Source organism: Miniopterus schreibersii (assembly GCF_964146895.1).
Source record: "Miniopterus schreibersii genome assembly, chromosome: 2".
Classification (NCBI taxonomy): domain Eukaryota; kingdom Metazoa; phylum Chordata; class Mammalia; order Chiroptera; family Miniopteridae; genus Miniopterus; species Miniopterus schreibersii.
In genome coordinates, this window is record NC_138102.1 from 180,649,709 (window position 1) to 180,670,030 (window position 20,322).

At 58.5% G+C, this 20,322-nt stretch overlaps 3 protein-coding genes across 3 annotated transcripts; all 3 read left to right on the top strand.

Annotated features, from left to right (window-relative positions):
- The first annotated feature begins 1,621 nt into the window (after positions 1-1,621).
- On the top strand, positions 1,622-3,796 carry H1-0 (H1.0 linker histone). The gene has a single exon (XM_081127392.1). The coding sequence runs from the start codon at positions 1,918-1,920 to the stop codon at positions 2,500-2,502; it is 585 nt and encodes a 194-aa protein (XP_080983518.1). The 5' UTR covers positions 1,622-1,917; the 3' UTR covers positions 2,503-3,796.
- Positions 3,797-4,238: 442 nt separating this feature from the next.
- GCAT (glycine C-acetyltransferase) lies at positions 4,239-10,599 on the top strand. Its single transcript, XM_081127384.1, has 9 exons — positions 4,239-4,502; positions 5,902-6,032; positions 7,543-7,644; positions 8,099-8,245; positions 8,743-8,897; positions 9,035-9,117; positions 9,309-9,480; positions 9,878-9,999; positions 10,272-10,599. Exons 1-9 carry the CDS (start codon positions 4,307-4,309, stop codon positions 10,421-10,423), a joined length of 1,260 nt encoding a protein of 419 aa, XP_080983510.1. The 5' UTR covers positions 4,239-4,306; the 3' UTR covers positions 10,424-10,599.
- A 4,386-nt stretch (positions 10,600-14,985) lies between these two features.
- Positions 14,986-16,987, top strand: GALR3 (galanin receptor 3; the record flags this gene model as incomplete). The annotated part of the gene is made up of 2 exons (XM_081127834.1): positions 14,986-15,358; positions 16,216-16,987. Exons 1-2 carry the CDS (start codon positions 15,000-15,002, stop codon positions 16,985-16,987), a joined length of 1,131 nt encoding a protein of 376 aa, XP_080983960.1. The 5' UTR covers positions 14,986-14,999.
- Positions 16,988-20,322: the final 3,335 nt, after the last annotated feature.

Sequence of the window (20,322 nt, forward strand, 5' to 3'; positions counted from 1 at the left end):
CCCGCGCCCCGCGTCTAAGCCCCTGCGACCCTCGCCCCTCGGGTCGCCACGGCCAGTGTCTGCCAACAGCTCCCGCCTTACCGCAGGCGCGCAGGGCACTTTGACCCGCGCCCCCCGCCCCCGCCCCCGGGCATTGTTTTGAGGGGAGAGGGACAGGCCTCTGCTTGGGGGAGAAAGCGGGGTGCTATGGAAGGTGGCTCAGGGAACGCGCATCCCAGGGTCTCACACCAGGGCCCCTGCCACGCAGGACCCTGCACGTGAGGAGGATGTCTGTTGCAAACCAGGTGCTCTGTCCCAGGAGTTCTGGGGTCCCTTCTGCTGGCCTCTGCGCCCTAAATCCTCTCAGAGCCCCTCAGGCCTCCCGAAGGACGGTGGCGCCCCTTGCTCGCCTCGTCTGTACCTGCCCAGCACGGTAAAGGATGTGTACATTTTAACAAAGACACTGCATCCTCCCCGCAAAATGGCGGTGGTCCTGGCCCCGGTTCCCCGAACGACCGCACACTTCCCGAGGATTAGTTGGTGCCAGGGAGCGCGACGCCCCTCGCCCCCCGCAGAGCCCCGCTCCCCAGGCTCCCCAGGCTCCCCAGGCCCTCAGCGCCTCTCATCCCGGGGGCCCCGGCACAGCCTCTGCTGAGAGCCTGTGGGGCAGCTCCTGCGCGGTGGTCCTGCCGCCCCGAGACCCCCGCCCTGCAGGGTCCTCGGGAGGGGGACCGGACCCCCAGGCTGGGCCTCAGGGGTGGGGGCAGCGGGCTCTGCCTCTGACACCCCAAAACTCCTAGGCTGAGGGAGGCATATAAATGAATTCCCGGTTAAGATATATGGGAGATGTGGGGGTCTTTGAGGAGACGGGGCGACTCGGGAGACCCCTCCTCCCTGTCTTGGGGGGCCCTGGAAGCCCTGGGGGTTCGGCCTCAGGAGAGAACCTGCACCGCAGAGGTCAGGGGGCCCGCTGGGGGAGAGCCGATCGAGGAGGGGGAAGGGACAAAGTTTGAAAGTGCCCTTCCAACTCTTCCCGGGAAAGTTTGCTTAGGGGCCCAATGGACAGAGAGGGGGTAGAGGTGCGGGGGGCCCGGTGGCGGGATGACCCCCGAGAGGTGACCGGACCCCGGGGGAGCGACCCCTCCCCCCTGTCCCGGCTCGGCCCGGCTGGGAGTCGCCCGGCTCGGGGCCGCGTGTGTTAGTTGGGGCCGCTTTCCGGCCACTCCACCGGACTGGGGGACCCCGCAGCGGGCCGGGAGCGGGGTCCCCAGTAGCCCCAGGGTGGGAGCTTTGCTACGAGGGGTTTCCCGCATCGGGGCTCCCCGGCTCCGCAGAGCCAGCCCCCCGCAAAGGGGAAATGTGCCGGCGCCCCAGCGGTCCTCGGCGCCGTTTGGGGCGCCTTGCGGGCTCGGGGGGCGGCGGCCCGGCCGGCGAGCCGCCTGGCGGGGGAGCCCAGGGAGCCGGGCAGCGACCCCGGGCGGCGGCGGGGAGCGGGAAGGCCCGGGGCGGGGGGAAAGGTCGGATTTGCTCGGCGGAAGAAACACAGATGGCGGCGGCGCAGCGCCATTCCGGGCCGGGAGCAGGCAGCCAGCAGCCCTGTCCTCACCGCGGTCCGCCCGCCGCCGCTAAATACCCGGATGCGCCGCCCGAGCGCCAGACGCGGAGCTGGGAAAAGAGAGGCAGCGGAGGCGGTGACAGAGCCAGAGCCAGAGCCAGAGCCGCAGCCGCAGCCGCCGCACGCAGACGGACAGACCGACCGGCCGGCGGGGCTGGGCCGGGCCACGCAGAACCGGCGCAGCGAGCTCTCCCGCGACCCGAGCCAGGTGCCAGAGAGTCCGGGGTGCGAAAGCCGATCCCGAGTCAGGCTTTCCTCGGCCTCCGCCGGGGGCTGGCCCTTTTGAAGGCGCATTCTTCAACAGCAGGACCAGGCAGGCCACCATGACCGAAAACTCCACGTCTACCCCCGCGGCCAAGCCCAAGCGGGCCAAGGCTTCCAAGAAGTCCACAGACCACCCCAAGTACTCAGACATGATTGTGGCTGCCATCCAGGCGGAGAAGAACCGCGCTGGTTCCTCGCGCCAGTCCATCCAGAAGTACATCAAGAGCCACTACAAGGTGGGCGAGAACGCCGACTCGCAGATCAAGTTGTCCATCAAGCGCCTGGTTACCACCGGGGTCCTCAAGCAGACCAAAGGAGTGGGTGCCTCAGGGTCCTTTCGGCTGGCCAAGAGCGACGAGCCTAAGAGGTCAGTGGCCTTCAAGAAGACCAAGAAAGAAGTCAAGAAGGTGGCCACGCCAAAGAAGGCAGCCAAGCCCAAGAAGGCAGCCTCCAAAGCCCCCAGCAAGAAGCCCAAAGCCACCCCTGTCAAGAAGGCCAAGAAGAAGGCGGCTGCCACGCCCAAGAAAGCCAAAAAACCCAAGACTGTCAAAGCCAAGCCAGTCAAGGCATCCAAGCCTAAGAAGGCCAAACCAGTGAAGCCCAAAGCCAAGTCCAGTGCCAAGAGGGCCAGCAAGAAGAAGTGACAGTGAAGCTTTTCTTGTGGACACTCCTGCCTGTCTCCTATTTTCTGTAAATACTTTTCTCCTTTCTTCTCTCTTACTCCTCATCTGCAGCCCCTTGCCCCTCTCTCTATTCTGACTTTGAGAGACAGAATTTGGATTCCTCAGACATTAGGGAATAGTACATTTTTCCTTAACCAGTCGTGCAAGGACAGCAAACACAATCTCATCCCTGTAATGATGAGAATGTACTTATGTTTTGTTCTGTTAATTTGTTATTAATCTACTTAGGGTTTGGGGTGGGTTTGTGTGTTTCGTTTAGTTGGTTTGTTCGCTATGAAGGTAAAAGTGGGGGGTGGGGGTGGGAGAATCGGGAAGGCAGCTTGTTTTGGCTAGTTGAGAGGGGCCCAGGAATTGTAAGGTTTGCAGGAGTATCTTTAAGACAAGTGAATCTTTAAGTTGAGCAGCCTGGTGAGTTTCAGAACCTTGTTGGGGAGGAGAGGGGTGGCAGTAGCTGGACACCAAGTTAGGGAGGTGGGATAAACCCTCCCTGGGCTGCCTTCCACCTCCCAGTGGTGAGCAGTGGGGGGGTCCAAATCCAGTTTCCTTCTCACTTCTGTTCCTCTGTCCCTGTGGCCTCCCTATTGTCCTAGGGGAGGGAGGGGTTGGAAGTGACAGCTGGTCTGAGAAGCTGTGGCTTCTCTCAGCTGGAAACTAGCCATTGGGGGGTGGGGGTCTTTGTGGCTTGGGAAAGTCTCCTGTAATGGGAGTGGAAACTTTGGGGGAAGGGTGGGGAGTCAGTCAGCCAAGTGCCTCAGTGAGCCCTGTTGAAACTTGGGTTTTTCCACACAATTGGATTGTATTCCCCTGGTTTTTGGTTCCTCCTGTACAAGAGGTGGCTTTGGTGGTCTGGTGAGTCTCCAGCCCTGCGAACGCCACTTAAAAACTTCCCGACCTCTTTACTTCTGAGTCTTTTCTAAGTAGTGGTAGGTGGGGGAGGGGTAGGGGGCGGGGAGTGGACAGTAAGACATACTGCAGTTGATTTTTGAATTGCTAAGTAGTTTTACAGAGCTAGGTCTGTGTACGTGCGTGTAAATGTGTATATACCTATGTAGAGCTAGCACTTACGTTTCACACCGGGAGCTGGGAGAAAAAAACTGTACAGTCGTCCTTTCTCATAAAATAGGAAAACGCGCAATTGCGCGTCGTACCCCCCCCTTTTTTTTTTTTGTAAAAAAACAAGTGTTATTTGTGCCGGGAAGAATTTGCTGTCTTTGTAACTTTAAAACTTTAAAATAAAAATTGAAAAAGGACTAAACCTAGGCGGTGTTTTTCCTTCTTCTAAGACTGGAGGTGGAGCAACTGGGCGGCGAGCAGTGGGGGGAAATCTGGGGGCCTTTGCACCTGAGAAAGGAGGGAGGGTTCCAAGAGCTCCCCAGAAACATGGGAACCTTAGGGCTTGACGGGACGGAACGTGCCTCAGGCCGCCCCTAGGGTCCGGAGCACCCCCTCCGAGAGATGGGCGCGAAGGCCGGGGGTGGGAATGGGATGGGGGGCTGGTGGGCTGGGCCCCGCAGCGTTGCCTCCCTTCCCCCTTCGCGGACCGGTCGGGTCTCAACTTACAAATCAATCCACTTTTCGTCCTCTGCGCATCCCGCCCGGCTCCGCCCCCGCCGCTGGTCCCGCCTTCCCGCCCCGACGAGGAGCCCTCCTCGCTCCCATTGGCTATCGGGGTCCGGCCCCCGGCCACGTGACCGGCCCGCCGCCGCCGAGCTCAGGGCTCCGGGACCCGCGGGCGCGCTCGCGCGAGGTAGGCGAGGTGAGCGCCATGTGGGCTGTGTCGGTCCCCCGCGCCGCGCTCTGCCGGGCCCCCCGCGGACGTCGCGCGCACTCAGCGCTGGCCCAGCTGCGTGGCATCCTGGAGGAGGAGCTGGAGGGGATCCGCGGGGCTGGCACCTGGAAGAGCGAGCGGGTCATCACGTCGCGCCAGGGGCCGCGCATCCACGTTGACGGCGTCTGCGGAGGTAGCGCCCCCTCCCGGGAGTCGTGGGACGTGGCCGGGTGGTAGCCCTTCCGAAGCTGCGAACTGCGCGGGGTCTTGGAGGCGGTGGGAGGCGGGCGCCCCTGCGCTCGTGGCCACGGCCCCTTTTCCAGCTGTCAGGCCCACTTCGCCCGGTGTTAACTGTAACCTGGTTAAACCCGTGTCCGTGAAGGGAGGTGATTTGCCCTTGAGCACTTGTTTGAGTTAGAGGGCAGGGCGGGGCGGAGAGAACGTGAGAAAAAAAGAGACGTGCCCAGCTGGGTCCCACCGTGGCTGCTTCAAGGGCGGGTGATGGGAAGGCGCAGCCAGAAACCCCGCATTTCTGGAGCGCTGCTTTGTGCACGTGGACTTCTGTAAACCTCCAAACATAGGAATGACTAATCCCACTTTACAAACGAGAAAGCTTAAAGATGTGACGTGAGCTGCCCCAAAGCCCCCAGCTAGCTGCAGGCAGAGCTGGACTTTAGTCCAGGTCCTATGGTATAGTGGAGCTGGAGGGCCAGCTAATGGGCCAGAGAGGCCAACTTCCTGGCCAAAGTCACAGTGAGCGAGGGGCTCATGGGCTGCTGTGGGAGTCACACCATGAATTGACCTACCAGGTCTCCCTCGTTTCTGTCTAACCAGCCAGCAGTCACTGCCCCTGTTTGTGCCAGGTCCCAAGTGGGTGCTGGTTATAAAGGCCCCCTGCCTTCTGCCCAGGAAGTAGGCATGGAGTCCTCAGTCCTCTTGCACGCATTTGTAACACAGAGGTCCCAGAAAATCCCTCCCTTCCCCCAGGGGAAGCTGGGAGCAGGTCAAAAGATGGGAAATTAGGAGACCCCGGGTGTTCATCCTGTTTTTGCCTCTCCCAGGTTGAGTGAACCTTCCTCAGGCCTCCGTTTCCTCCTTGGGTCAGATCTCAGAAGCACCCCCTTTTGGTCCTGTGATTCTATACCAGGCAGCAAAGTCAACTGTCGAGTTTGAGAACCACAGTGAGCATCTGACCCAACCCTCTTCATTTACCCAGGAGGTAACCAAGGCCCAGATGACTGTTGCTGGTGGTCCTCAGGGACAGGAGAAGTCTGTGAGGCAGGGCTGAGTTCCTCCTTGGGGGGGAAATGTGATTCAAAGCCAGAGTTTAAATTTCTCATCCTTCAAGGTGCCACTCTGAGAATCTTTCCTGACCCTTCCTCTCCTGTAGCTGGTGGATTCAGTGCCTCCTAGGGGCCCTCAGCTCCCCATCCTGGCCTCTGCCCCAGAATGGATCATATGTGTGGTGGTTGCCTCCTCAAGGGTGAATCTGGGTTCACCTATCTGGGTCCCTGGGGCCTGGCACTGACACCTTTCCAGGCCTTTCCTTAAGGCCTTGAGCTGCTGTGTCTGTTCCTTGTCTTCCACCTCAGGAATCCTTAACTTCTGTGCCAACAACTACCTGGGCCTGAGCAGCCACCCTGAGGTGATCCAGGCAGGTCTGCAGGCTCTGGAGGAGTTTGGAGCTGGCCTTAGCTCTGTCCGCTTCATCTGTGGGACCCAGGTACACAGTGGGTGTTGGGGTAGGGGAGAGAGGTGGGTAGAGTGGGGCCTTGTCCCCAGCATCGGGCACTGACCCCAGCTATCTGCTTCCCAGTCAGCAGGGCTGGTTTAGCCAGCTCAGCTCATCCCATCCCAGGACTGTGGGCCCGCTCTTAGCCCCAGAGCTGTCCACTAGAAAGGCTGGGTTCAGGCTTCTGTTTTGATACAAAGCCTTGGGCAAGAAACTTGACCTCTTCGAGCATCTGTTTTTCCACCTGCAGAACAGAGTTCACCTATCCTACAGGAAGGGAATAGAAGGCAGGGATTGAGCTAGAGGGTTTGGGAGCTATTCTGCCTGAACTCAATTCCCAGCACCACCTTTTCTGCCTTTTTTAAAAAATTCACACCCAAGGATATGTTTATTGATTTTAGAGAAAGAGGAATGGAGGAAGGGAGAGAGACATCGATGTGAGAAAGAAACATTAATAGGTTGCCTCCCATACGTGCCCCAACAGGGAATTGAACCCACAACTTTTTGGTGTAGGGGACAACACTCCAGCCAACTGAGCCACCCAGCCAGGGCCCAGCACCAGCTTTTATTGCCTGTTACTCTGGGCAAGTGTCTTAACCTCTCTGTGCCTCAGTCCTTTCATTGGTAAAATGGGGATAGTAGTTCTTAATAGAGTATAAATTAAAGCATTAACACATGTAAAAATGCTCAAAACAGTGCTTGACATATAGCTTGAATGTTGGTTATTGTTTTGTTTGGTAATGTTACAAAATAAACTCATACAAACATGAAACTTATAGTGCTTACAATGTATCAGGTACTGTTTTAAGAACGTTACAAATATTAACTCATTAATGCTCAGAACAGTCCTAAGTGATAAGTGCAGTTTTCATCCCTGTTAAAGAGATGAGAACGTTGAGGCCCAGAGAAGTGAAGTGACTTGCTTAAGGGCTCACAGGCTGTCAATGGTAGGATTTGAACCCGGGTAGCCTGACTCAAGAGTCCATGCTCCTGGCTACTTGTGATTATTATTACCTACCCTTTCCGAAAAGGGAGGATTCAATGAATGATGGAACTCCTAAATCCCGGCCAGGGCACTTTCCAGCAGAAGCCTCACCCAGACCGGACAGCTTTCACATCTAAGAATTCGAGATCCAGATGAACTTAAGAGTTCCTTATGTAATCTTCTTTGCCATAAAGCAACCAAAAAAAGCACTCAGTTTGATATTAGGAAGACACGACTTTCTTTGCCATCAGTACCCATAATTTCACTATCCAACCCTCTTTACTAAAAGAAGAGCCGACCGGGAAGGGACATCTAGCAAGTCCCTGATTCCTCAATGAGGACCATCTGCCAGATTCCTGCTGGCACTGAGGAACCCTTGTGGTAAAGAAAGAAGGGAAAGGCCAAGGCTGAAGGCCTTCTAGGCTGGGTGTGTTTGTGGCCGCCTAAGCCTCTGTCCCTAGGACTTGTGCCAGGCACCCTGCAGGCATTAACACCTGTCTCATTCACTTTCTTCAGAGTATCCACAAGGATCTAGAAGCAAAGATAGCCTGCTTCCACCAGCGGGAGGACGCCATTCTTTATCCCAGCTGTTTTGATGCCAACACTGGCCTCTTTGAGGTATGTGGGGGCCGTGAGTGGGAGTTGGCGAAGCCTGCTAGGCTGTGGAAGGAGTGGGCAATCAGGAGAACCTGGCAAGATGCCAGTGCCACGGCGAGGGGCTCCAGTGCTCATTTCTTACAGAGGTCAGGTTGGGCCAGGTAGTGCTCCAGAAAGAATCCTGAGGTTTGCAAGGAGGCCATCTTCCAAGGTATTTGGGGATAACCTATATCAGCTGGAAGGCTGGAGGTGGCAGGGGCCAGGCACTCACCAAACATATTCTCACCTGCTCTCACTAGAGCAGGGCTCTGGTTCAGCCTAGTCCTGGGGCTCTGGGGACCCAGATAGAGGCAGAGGGCTCCTTGCCTCCCTGCCCAGCGGAATGCAAGTGAAATTTGGACTCAGGGGGAGTCGTAGGAGAGGGAGAACACCAAGGTGGTTAGGTGATGGCTGTACTTCACCTGCCTTCTTCCAGGCCCTACTGACCCCGGAGGACGCAGTCCTGTCAGATGAGCTGAACCATGCCTCCATCATCGATGGCATCCGTCTTTGCAAGGCCCACAAGTACCGCTATCGCCACCTGGACATGGCCGATCTAGAGGCCAAGCTGCAGGAGGCCCAGGTAGGACAAGGCCTAGGGGTTCCAGGGGCTAGGATGGCTTATTTCAGCCCCTTGAGGCCAACTCCACACTCACAGACAAACAGCCTGAAAGTTTGATACAGCCAAAATTTGAACCCAAATCCCTCAGACTCCGAGCTTTTTTCCATTGCACATGCTGCCTCGGGCACCTTATGTATGGCAGGCTCTTAGTAGGCATAGCGGTGCGATGAGCTTATGGAAAGAACTGGCCCCGCCCCACACTGCTCTCTGAAGGGGACACTGAGAGCATTCTCACTACCCAAGCCTAAGTGTAGCTCCAGACTGCCCTGAAAGAGATGAGGAAGGCTCAGAGAGGCAAGGAGGAAGATGTCCCACTCCCAGTACAGTTGTGCTTATGTGCCCACCTCCGTGCTGGGCACTGGGCAAGGCGAGCTCCTAGAGCCCCAAGTAGCACAGAAGGTGGGTAGTTTGGCCCAGCTTGTGACACCAGTCACCACTGTCCTTGCCTTCCCTTGCAGAAGCATCGACTGCGCCTGGTGGCCACTGATGGGGCCTTTTCCATGGATGGTGACATTGCACCCCTGCAGGAGATCTGCCGCCTCACAGCTCGATATGGTGCCCTGGTCTTCGTGGATGAATGCCATGCCACTGGCTTCCTGGGGGCCACAGGACGGTGGGAGCATGTGGCACCCGAGGCCTTGGGTTGGGCTTCTAAGGGTGGGTGGGAAACCAGGAGGCCAGCCTCCAGCTTGCCACATGATTGCTGGGCGCTCAGGCGGCCAGTAGTGGCAGTGGCAGCTTTCCTTGCAGGGGCACGGATGAGCTGCTGGGCGTGATGGACCAGGTCATCATCATCAACTCCACACTGGGGAAGGCGCTGGGTGGAGCGTCAGGTGCCTACAGGGTTGTGCCCCTGGCGTCCCCTTATACACATGCAGGGCCCTGGAGGAGTCTCAGGAAAGGTGGGGAGGGGAGACCTGGGACTGCAGGCAAGAGGGCAGCGTGGACTATACTCCCAGGAGGGGCTGAGGGTAGGCTCTGACTCCTGACCCCTGACTAGCCCCACCTCTGCCTTTGTTCTCAGGGGGCTACACGACGGGGCCTGGGCCCCTGGTGTCCCTGCTACGGCAGCGTGCCCGGCCCTACCTCTTCTCCAATAGCCTGCCGCCTGCTGTCGTTGGCTGTGCCTCCAAGGCCCTGGACCTGCTTATGGAGAGCAATGCCATTGTCCAGTCTATGGCAGCCAAAACCCAGCGGTACAGTCTCTGTCAGGGGTGGGAAAGGCCGGAGTGGGGAGCTACTGAGGCCTGCCCCTGTGTGCCTGCCCAGCCCGTGCCTACAGGTTCTGCCTGTGCCCATACCACATCCTCAGCAGGTTGCACTGGGACTCAGCGTGGCCTCCACTTCCTGGCACGTTTTTCTGTGAATGACCCTGTGTCTCCCCATCTTGTGCAATTCTATCTTTCCACCTCGCTTTTTGGTCTGCTTGTTCCTCTGCCTGGCTCCCCATTTGACTTTCTGGGTCTGCATCTCTGTCTTTGTTCATCTCCTTTGCAGATTTGGGCACAGATCTTGGGTCATGTGCCCATCAGGAGTGGGTATGAATGATCCACAGCCCCCCAGTGACCTGTGACACCCAGCTTGTGCCCACAGGTTCCGCAGTAAGATGAAGGCTGCTGGCTTCACCATTTCGGGAGCCAATCACCCCATCTGCCCTGTGATGCTGGGTGATGCCCGGCTGGCCTCTTGCATGGCGGATGACATGCTAAAGAGAGGTAAGGAGGCCAGGACAAAAGGACTGGCTGTGGGTCCTAAGAGAAAAGAGGGAGGAACCCTGGACTGTGACTATTCCCCCTTATCCCCACCCTACTACCCTTTTTAGACCAGCTGTCCAAACTTGAAACCCAGGCCACGAGGCAGTCCATATCTGAGAGACCATAGTCAGCTCCCTTGCCCTCTGATCCTTAGGAAAGTAGGAGCTATATGTCATGCCCCAAAGCCTGCCTGGCTCTGATGAGTCCCAGGTTGACCCTCTCTATCTTCCCAGGCATCTTTGTCATCGGGTTCAGCTACCCAGTGGTCCCTAAGGGCAAGGCCCGGATCCGGGTACAGATCTCAGCAGTGCACAGCGAGGAGGACATTGACTGCTGTGTGGAGGCCTTCGTGGAGGTGGGGCGGCTGCACAGGGCATTACCATGAGCCCTGGGTAGTGACATGCTGAGCCAAGGTCCCCCACCCTCTGTAGCGACAGAGTGGGCCTTGGATCATCAGCCCAGGCCAGCGGCTCTGAGCCCTATCAAAGTCCTAGGGCCAGGCTGGGGCGAGGCACGTGCTTGTGGCAGTGAATATGAAACAACTGTGGCAATTGGCTGTGACATGTTGGTCGGCTTCATTCTCTCTGAGCAGGTTGATCTGCTCTGTGATCGGTTGAAGAAGCAGGCAGGAGTTGGGGCTCTGCGGGCAGGCTCCTGAAAACTAGTAGACCTCAGAGCTGACCACCTCCCCCAAATTAAGATGAGACCCAGGCATCTGGCTCAGTTGGATCCTGTCCTGCTATAGAGGGAGCTGAGCACCAGCTCTGCAGGACCTTTCCCACGCCCCCCACCCCCCACTCTGCAGCCTCCACAGTCTAAACTTGGCGGAAGCCTCGCCCTCAGCTCCCCATCCAAAGGATGGCCTACGGCTGCCCAGATAAGAAAAGGCTGGGCACCCAAACCCATATTTGGAGGAGAGGGCCTGCCATCTAGAACCCTGTTTCTGGCCCACTCTGTAGCCTGGGGGAGGCCCCATTCCCAGCAGGTGCCTCAGTTTACTCCGCCAGCATAGATTTATGTTAATGTCTGGGGCCCTTCCAGCTCAGTCATCTCAAGGCCTACTGGCCTGACGAACAGCCGCCAGGGGGCGCAGCGAGCTCGGGCTCCGGCCACCATGGCCTTGCCCCTCCAGGCTCCAGGCTCCAGGCCTTGGGCTTGGCTGTTTGGGCTGCCCGCAGGCAAGGCCAGGAGGGCTGACTGGCTGCTTGAAGGCCCCATCCACCCTTGTCCCCCACAAGGCCTCGCTCTGCCCTACTAGAGATGGCACCCCCATCCCACAGTCGTTTCCCCTAGCCATTCTCCAGTGACCGCCCCACTCAGCCTTCTGGGCACCTGGTGGGGGTGCGGGATGGCTGAGGACCGTAGCTCCGGTCTCAGCGCGGTGTGGCCTTGGGAAGCTTGCAGTTTCCCGGGGAGAGCAGGACGATGAAACGCCCTTATTAACAACAGGGACTAGGACAAAGTCTGACCCGCACCCCCAGCCCTCCCCTTTCCCTGGGGATCTTGGGCTGAGCTATGGCCCAGTCCTGCAGGATCTTAGCACTAGGATTCTGGAATCTGGGAGAGCTTGAGGCTGGGGTCCAGGAGCCCAGGGTGCTGGGGCCACATCGGTTGACAGGAACACTTGCACGCTGCCACCGCTGGGGTAGCGCACCTGGTTCCAGGTGCACTGCTGCAGCAGCGAGAGTACCAGTACAGGCCCAGCCAGGAGGTGGGTGTGCAAGGTCTGTGCCAGTGGGCACACCGTACCCGGCAACCACGATCACAGTCATGTCGCAGTTGGTGTGCCCTGCCCAGCGGAGCCAGAGCACCGGGCCCACGTCCGCTAGTCTGTAGCACAGAATGTATGCTGCCGCTGGCCCGTTCTCCCCGGTGGACAACACAGGCAGCAGTCGCATCGTGACATCCTGGGCCTAGCCACTGTGGGACACCGCATGGTTGACCAGCGGGCAGCTGCCCTGGTCCACTGCCATCCAGAAGGGGTCATAGGAGGCACCATCAGGAGCAGCAGCAGCTCTGGTTGCACGGGCTTGGGCTTGGGCACATACTGGTAGTTGCCGCTGGGCACCTGCAACAGGCTCGAGGGCTGGCCATGGGTCAGCTGCACTTCTGCGTACTGCAGGGCTGAGGCCTGGGGGACCACTCCCAGGGCACACAATCCGCATCCTCTGTGTTGGGCACGGAGTTCAAGCCGTGGCCACCAGGGACAACAGTTGGAGCAAAAGGAAGAGGGGGTGCTAGGGGCGCCCTGGTGCTGGGGCATGAAGACATGCCCTTCCTGCTTGCCCTACTGCCAGGCCTTGTGTAGTCACCCAGCCTTGTGGCTGCTGGGAGTTCCCCTAGTGCTTCCAGAACCCCGCCAAGGGTAAGGAGGGGCCTTGCGGGCTGGGGGCCTCCAAGGGGAGGTAGGACAGTATGTCAGGGGTCTCGGGGCTTTCAGGGTGCAGGCATGCCACATTCATGAGTCTAGGCTTCCAGGAATCTATCAGTGCATTACTTTCATAAAGAGGGTGGTTGCCACCCAGCCAGCACGGCTCAGGGGTTGCCCATCAATCCATGAACCAGGACGTCGTGGTTCAATTCCCCATCAGGGCACATGCCCTGGTTGCAGGCTCCATCCCCAGTAGGGGGCATGCAAGAGGCAGCTGATCAATGACTCGTCACTGATGTTTCTATTTGTCCCTCTTCCTCTCTCTGAAATAAAAAAGTAGAAGGTGGTTGTGGACCTCTGTCAGTGATTCTGAAACCCCACCACACTGAGTCTAGAATCCTACAATTCTGCCTTTCAGTGATCATAAGATTCTACAGTTCCAATTCCTTAATCAGGTAACTCTGAATTCAGATTTGGGAGAGTCTTAAGTATGAGTCCTAATATCTTCAGTTCAGTGAGTCTCCGCTTCCAAAAGTTGAGGATGCCCTGCACCTGGGGTGGGTGGCATCAGGCTTTAGAGAAGCACTTCTGAGCACTGGCAAAAATCCCAGGGGTCTGAAGAGTCTCCTAGCTCCTCTGGCTTTGAAGGCAAGTCTTGGCTTCCTCAGCGTCCCCTCATACTATTTTCACTTTCCCAGAGTTCCCCCTGGACATTCCACCCGCCCAGCTTCTGGAAAGACTCCACATGCAGCCCCTACCACCTCTTCTCTCCTAAGACTCCTTGCTGTCTGCCTTCTGCCCCCACATTTGTTGCTAGATCCAATGCACCTCGCCCCCTAGGTGCTGGCCTCTAACCCCTTTGTCCACGTGGCCCACTCCTCTAAGAGGTCAGGCCAGAACCCCTGACCGACTGGGCCATTCGCCAAGAACTTTTAACCTCTTCGGCTGTTGCCTGGAAAAGAGGCTTCTTTCTAATGGGCCATCAAATTGCTCGCTCTCTGTGCATGCTTTTCACTTCAGGCCATAGTGAACTAATTACAAAATTAGTGGCAGATCTTGTCCCTGCTCTAGGACTTTTACTAGTTCCCCATTGCCCTCTGGCTAAAGCCAGACTCTTTGGGCTGGTACATAAGCTTTCCAGTCTCCAGCCAGACTGAACTCCTGGACCACGCTTGGAGAAGCTGATAGGTCTCAGTCTGGGGGAGGGGTCCCATCTGAAGTCTGCAGAAAAGGGACTCATATTCTGGTTCCCTAGCCTAGGACACCTTACTCAAGACAGGAATCCTTCCTGAGCTTGGACTGGAGCAGGGAGAGGCGAGGATAGGGCATGGAGTCGACAGGCAGGGCCACAGGAGGTGGGAGTGCCAAGGATGGGCTGGGCCCTGGGCATGGAGGGGTTAACTACAAAGCGAACCTCAGTGAGATCAATGGGTTACTCACTGCAGAAAGAGGCAGAAGCAACGCAGAGAGGCAGAGAAGAGCCTGGCAGGAGAGCGTGCCACGAGGGGGAAATCGGGGTCGGAGGAGGTGGTGGCCACTGGGCACTCCGGAGGGACTGCCCGAGTCTGGCTCAGCAGAGGAGGGGCCTTAAAGGGGAAGAGGGAGAAGTGAGTGAGAGGCAGATCTCCACCTGCAAGGAGGCAGCCTCAGCCTGACCGGTTCACCCGGGAGCAAGCGGGGACCCAGCGCCCAGGACTAAGGTGGGTGTTGCATGCCAGGAGCCGGGTGGGGGGCATGCATCTCTTTTCTTCCCAACCCCTGCCTGGCCCCGTTGCCCTTAATTTGTCCCTCCAACCTAGAAGTCCCAGGCTTCAGGGGGAATCCACAGGTAGTAGCCGATGTAGACTGGGGTGGGGAGGGGTGAGGGTGGACACGGCTTTCACAAATGCACGTGAACACACGTGCAGGTTATCGCAGCACCACCTGTTACATACAGGCTCTCAGATGAGCACTGCAGCCTGGGAGCCAGAGAACCAGGTGGCAACAGCCCCATACCCGCCACTCAAAGTGATCTTTAGCTTCCCATGTACCCTCTCTGAGCCTTGATTTCCTCATGTGCAAAAGACGCAGTGACTTATATGCTTTTCCCAGCTGTGTTACTGTGGGGCTCTCACTAAACTGGACTCTCCAATGTCACAGGGATGTCACCGATGTTTTGCTGGCCTTGACCAATGTCCAAGAGTCTTCCCTGAGCTTCAGATCCCCATTAAGAATAAAGCAGCTCCTGAGGTTGGAATGCCCCTCTCCTCACCCACCATGTCCTCACCCCTCTCTGCCTGTGTCTTTACCACTGCTCCATTGCTTGGAGGTGTCCAGCAACTCCCTAATCAGCCCTCTCACTCAGCACTGGGGGGGTGTTCTCTAGGAAACTGAGAGACCCACCTCAAACACCAATGTGACCGTGCCAGGTGCTTGCACAGTAGGTCTCAGAGATAACATGATAACATATGGCTCTGTCCCCCATTCCCACCCCCAGGAGATCTAGCCAGCCCAGGCTGAGGAAATGAGACCCCTGGGTCAAGGGACCAGAGCTGGAGCCCCTGCCTGAGAACTCCAGCTTCTCTTCCCCAGGTGACCATCTGTTGGAGAGATGACTGATGCCCAGAACATTTCGCTAGGCAGCCCGGGGAGCGTGGGGGCTGTGGCAGTGCCTGTGGTCTTTGCCCTCATCTTCCTGCTGGGCACAGTGGGCAACGGGCTGGTGCTGGCAGTGCTGCTGCAGCCAGGCTCAAGTGCGTGGCAGGAGCCAGGCAGCACGACCGACCTGTTCATTCTCAACCTGGCGGTGGCTGACCTCTGCTTCATCCTGTGCTGCGTGCCTTTCCAGGCTGCCATCTACACGCTGGACGCCTGGTTCTTCGGGGCGCTTGTCTGTAAGGCTGTGCACCTGCTCATCTACCTCACCATGTACGCCAGCAGCTTCACGCTGGCCGCGGTCTCCGTGGACAGGTGCGCTGGCTGGGACCGGGCTGGGGCTGGGCTGGGGAGGGAGACTGGAGCAGATGCCTGTGGGCCTTAGGAAGAGAGAACGGGCGATCAGAAAGGGAGACGGGCGAGAGGAAGGGAACGGCTCTCTGGCGGCCACCACCCAGGCTCTGGGCACCTGCAGGGTGTGCTTGAGGGGACCATCCTGCCTTGCCCCATATGCCATAGTGAGCTCCCCCCAAACGTGTGTGTTTCAAGTGTCGGCACAGGGCCTGGCACACAGTAGGAGCTCTGTGAGTGTGAAATGAATGGCAAAATGAGTACACAGATGAATTCAGGTATTTTAATTTCTTTTAGGAGTTAACTTATTTATTTTTTTTGTCTTTTTAATTGATTTGAGAGAGAGGGAGGGAGAGGGAGACAGAAACATCAATGATGAGATTCACCACCTGGCTGCCTCCTGCACGCCCCCTACCGGGGATCCAGCCTGCAACCTGGGCATGCGCGCTGAGCGGGAATCCAGCCGTGACCTCCTGGTTCACGGGTGGATGCCACGCGGGCCCAGAATTCAGATATTTTATTACCACCCACGCCTGGCCCAGCTTGTGGTCATACCTGCTTTCGCGGCTTGAAACTTGGGGTCAAATTCAGGCTCGCTCACTAGCAGATGACCTTGGCCAAGCCACGTTTCTCTGCGCCTGCAGGCGCGGCTCTGAGTGCGGTGCCCTAAACCCCCTTACTCACCCCCACCCGGGAGGCAGGTCGAGCGGCGACACCCAGCGCACCCCCAGCCCCCAGGGCCCGCCGCAGCGTTCCCGCGGGGGCGCGGACGCGGGGCGCCGCCCGCCCGCCCGCCGCGCTGACCCGGCGCCCGCCCGCAGGTACCTGGCCGTGCGGCACCCGCTGCGCTCGCGGGCCCTGCGCACCCCGCGCCACGCGCGCGCCGCCGTGGGCCTGGTCTGGCTGCTGGCGGCGCTCTTCTCGGCGCCCTACCTCAGCTACTACGGCACCGTGCGCTACGGCGCGCTCGAGCTCTGCGTGCCCGCCTGGGAGGACGGGCGCCGGCGCGCCCTCGACGTGGCCACCTTCGCGGCCGGCTACCTGCTGCCCGTGGCCGTGGTGAGCCTGGCCTACGCGCGCACGCTGCGCTTCCTGTGGGCGGCCGTGGGCCCCGCGGGCGCGGCGGCGGAGGCCCGGCGCAGGGCCACGGCGCGCGCGGGGCGCGCCATGCTGGCGGTGGCGGCGCTCTACGCGCTCTGCTGGGGCCCGCACCACGCGCTCATCCTCTGCTTCTGGTACGGCCGCTTCGCCTTCAGCCCGGCCACCTACGCCTGCCGCCTGGCCTCGCACTGCCTCGCCTACGCCAACTCCTGCCTCAACCCGCTGGTCTACGCGCTCGCCTCGCGCCACTTCCGCGCGCGCCTCCGCCGCCTGTGGCCCTGCGGCCGCCGCCGCCGCGCCTGCCGCCCGCCGGGCTCCCGCCGCGCCCTCCGTCGCGTCCGCCCCGCGGCCTCGGGGCCCGTCGGCGGTTCCGGGGACGCCCGGCCTCGCGGGAGGCTGCCGGCGGGTGGCGGCTGGGGCGGGGAGCCCCGAGGGGAGGCGGCCCGCGGCGGGGAGGCCGGGCCCGCCCCGTGGGCCGCGGGACAGAAATAAACCGTGTCGGCCTCCGCTCTGCTGGGTGTCGTCTCGTCTCGTTCCCCTTCCCCCAGGGCCCGGCGCTGCCAGGGGACGCGGCCCAGCCGGAAGCCTTGCGAGGAGCAACGGCCGAGCTGGGGCTCCAGGCCAGGGAACGCCCCTGGCAGGGAAAATGGGTGGGTGCCGCTCAGAGCAGCCCCCCGGACGGCAGCCCCCACACCGGCTCTGGCAGGAGGGCGGGTCCCCGCCCATCCCTCGGACTCCAGCAGCAGCTTCTGAGCCCTGCTTTCTCCACAACCCTTCACCAAGCCTCTTCTCCCTTCCAAGTCCCCTCCTGGGTTACCTAATACTAGCAGCTAATATGGCAAATATTTATTAAGCATTTACTATGTGGAGTTACATTCTTCAACCTAATTATCAAAACAGCTTCGCAGGATCAATATCATTTGTTCCATCTTACAGATGAAGAAATCAATCAGAGAGGTTTGGTGATTTGCCTAAAATCACACAGCTAGTGTTTGGCAGAGGTTGGGTTCAAACCCACTGCAGTTAAACTTCCCAGTGGACCCTCCTCCTCCACCTCTGAGGCCTCTGCTCTCAGTTTCCATGGTTTCCAAGGTTTTTTTCCGCTTTCTGGTTTTGCATCAGCCCTCTTTCCCAAACCCACAGCTCCCCACATCCTAATCGAATGCCTTGGAAACCTCAGAGAGCTCCCAGTCCCTTTCCTTGGGCAAGTCTGTTTAGATACTCAGGCCAGCAGGTCCTGATGGGCTTCAAGTCCTAGGCCCGTTGCGTGACCCAAGCCCTGGGCGTCACTCCTTAGCCATTTGGTGCTCCTGGCTCTGGAGAGACACTGAACCACACTCGGGTCCCAGCTGGCCTCCCAGCAGCACTGGCTGCCCTGTGGACCCCTCCTTCCCTTTCTCTGCACACAGCTGGGTTAGTTTGTGGCTGTGGAAACCTCCTAATTAACCAATAAATCAGTTTCGGTGGTTGCAGAGCTGACCACTTCCCCCCCTCCCTCACCACTCGCCAATAACGTTGATCAGCCTCTGAGCCCAGCCCGGACCTTTTGGCCTCTGGCCTCCTGTCTCCCCAACGCGCCTTCTGGCTGCTAGGCACCCCGGGAGGGCCACTCCCTGACAGTAGGCAGCTGCTGAGTCCTGGTCACTGCCTGCCACCTGCCACAGACCCAGGGCTCAGAGTGGCAGTCATCCTTCACAGGGGGAGGCAAAGACCCAGCTGGCCCAGCACAGGGGCCTGACACCTGGTCCAGTGTTCTTCCTCCCACGCTGCCAGTTTCCACGCTGCCGCAGGCCACAGCAGCGGGAGTGCTTCCTGGAGGGCAGCAGGTGCGATGCTGCCGGTTTCCACAGCACCCAGCATGGCATCTTCCTCCCTGTGGCCTCACTCACACCTCCACTGGCTCACTCTGGCCTCATGACAACCCTGGCAGGCAAGGAATGTTACTTCCATTCTCAGAATGCATAAGCTGAGGCTCAAGGAGGAGCTACCAGAGCCAAGTAGCAAATTCAAGGCAGAGCTGGTATCCTAACGGGCCCAGGGATGGCTCCCACAGAGCCCAGGCAGCGTGGGGAAAACCTCTACCAGCATCTGACGAAGTTCGCTGCATGACAATGGTGAGTGCCTGCAAAGGAAGAGGGAACAAAATCTCCCAGCTGCGCTGCTGCTCTTCCACAGTCACATCTGTAGGCACGGACAGGTGACCGGCTGGGTAAGGTTCCATCTAGGACAGGCAAGAGACACGCTCACCCAGCCATGAAACCCCAGGCCCGGGGAGGGGTTGGTCAGTGGAAACCCTCCACATTGGCCTGGGTCTCTGCTCAACAGCGGACAGTTCTACAGCTTAGGCTTCGGGCTGGACTTTGACACCTCCTACTTTTAATTTTGTTAAATTGATATTTAGAGAGAAAAGGGGGGGGGGGTGGAGAGATTGAAACAGATGTGGGAGAGAAATATCAATTGGTTGCCTCCTGTGCATTCCCTGACTGGGATCGAACCAGAAACCTGGGTATGTGCCCTGAACGGGAAGCAAACCTGCCACCTTTTGGTGTACAGGACGACCCTCCAACCAACTGAGCCACACCAGCCGAGGCAAGGCCTCCTACTTCTGAAGTAGGTCTTTTTGGACCATCAGAGCCAAATAAAGAAGCCAGGGGCCCTGATTAATGGAGGGCAGCACAGCCAGGCCCAGGGTAGGCACACAGCAGGCATTTGCTACATGAGGTCAGAGGTGCCAGGGAAGGAAAGACATGACCCACCCGTTCCTTCCTTCCTTCCTTTATCCCCCAAACATTTGAGTGCCTGCCCTAAGCTAGGCCTTCTGGGGAAGACAGATAGCATGAGTTTAACCTGGTCTCTCCCTTCCAGGAGCCAAAACCCAAAAGAAGATAGGACAGCACCGTGTGATGGGGCCGTAAGAGAACACACGGTTCTGAAAGGGCACAGAGGACACTCCTGCCTTCCCAGACAATCCAAGCAGGAGTTCCAGAGAAGGTAGCAATTAATATGCATTTTCCTAGAAAAAGGTGGGAAAGGCCTGCAAGGTGGAGCAACAGCCTGTGCCAAGGAAGGGTACAAGTGGGAGCAATAAGTGGGCTCATGCCACTGAAGCTGGCTGCGTGGGGTCCAGGGAGGCCGGGAGGGTGGGTGCAGTGAGATCACAGGGGCCTCCCAGGCCAGCTGGAGCGCAGGAACTTTCTCCTTCAGGCAGGTGGCGATATCACTGACGGTTTGCAGGAGCGGAGGGGTCCTATCAGATGTGTGGTCAGAAAGCCCCCACAGTTGCAGTGGAGAGACTGGGTGGCACGTGTCAGGCTGGCAGCGAGGAGCCCAATCCAGAGGCTGCTCTGTGAGCCCTTGGCCAGGAAAGCTGCTGCTAAGGGCCTGGCCTGGGATGGGAGATGATTTTTGCTATAGATTTGGCAGGAAGATTGATGGCCTGCTGCTGGGATTGCTTGGGCTTGGCCCCAGAGATGGCCAGGTCTGCTTAGGGGGCTAATGAAATGCTTGGAAGAGCAGATGGTCTCAATACAGCAGGTCCTCAAATAACGTCATTTTGTTCAATGTCGTTTCATTATAACATTGATGAGATGCCATGGAAACTTAACTCTAGTCTATATCAATTACTCTGTAATAAAATGTGTTTCATTGTATGTCATTTCGCTTAAAGTCACAGAGCCTATGGACAATGTTAAGTGAGAACTTGCTGTACTTTGGTTAGGAGAGAGCTGTGAGTCCTGCAGGGCCAGAGGCAGGCAACAGGGGCCGGAGTAAAGGCTAAGTGAGCCCTGGCTGCTGCCCCCAGGGCCCAGGAGAAGCCATCTGACCTG

Bases quoted from the DNA above. Each gene is read 5' to 3' on its own strand.
- GCAT (XM_081127384.1), top strand. From the start codon at position 4,307: ATGTGGGCTGTGTCGGTCCCCCGCGCCGCGCTCTGCCGGGCCCCCCGC. The intron at 6,033-7,542 runs GTACACAGTGGG...CACTTTCTTCAG, and splicing joins GCTTCATCTGTGGGACCCAG to AGTATCCACAAGGATCTAGA. The intron at 9,481-9,877 runs GTACAGTCTCTG...TTGTGCCCACAG, and splicing joins ATGGCAGCCAAAACCCAGCG to GTTCCGCAGTAAGATGAAGG.
- H1-0 (XM_081127392.1), top strand. From the start codon at position 1,918: ATGACCGAAAACTCCACGTCTACCCCCGCGGCCAAGCCCAAGCGGGCC.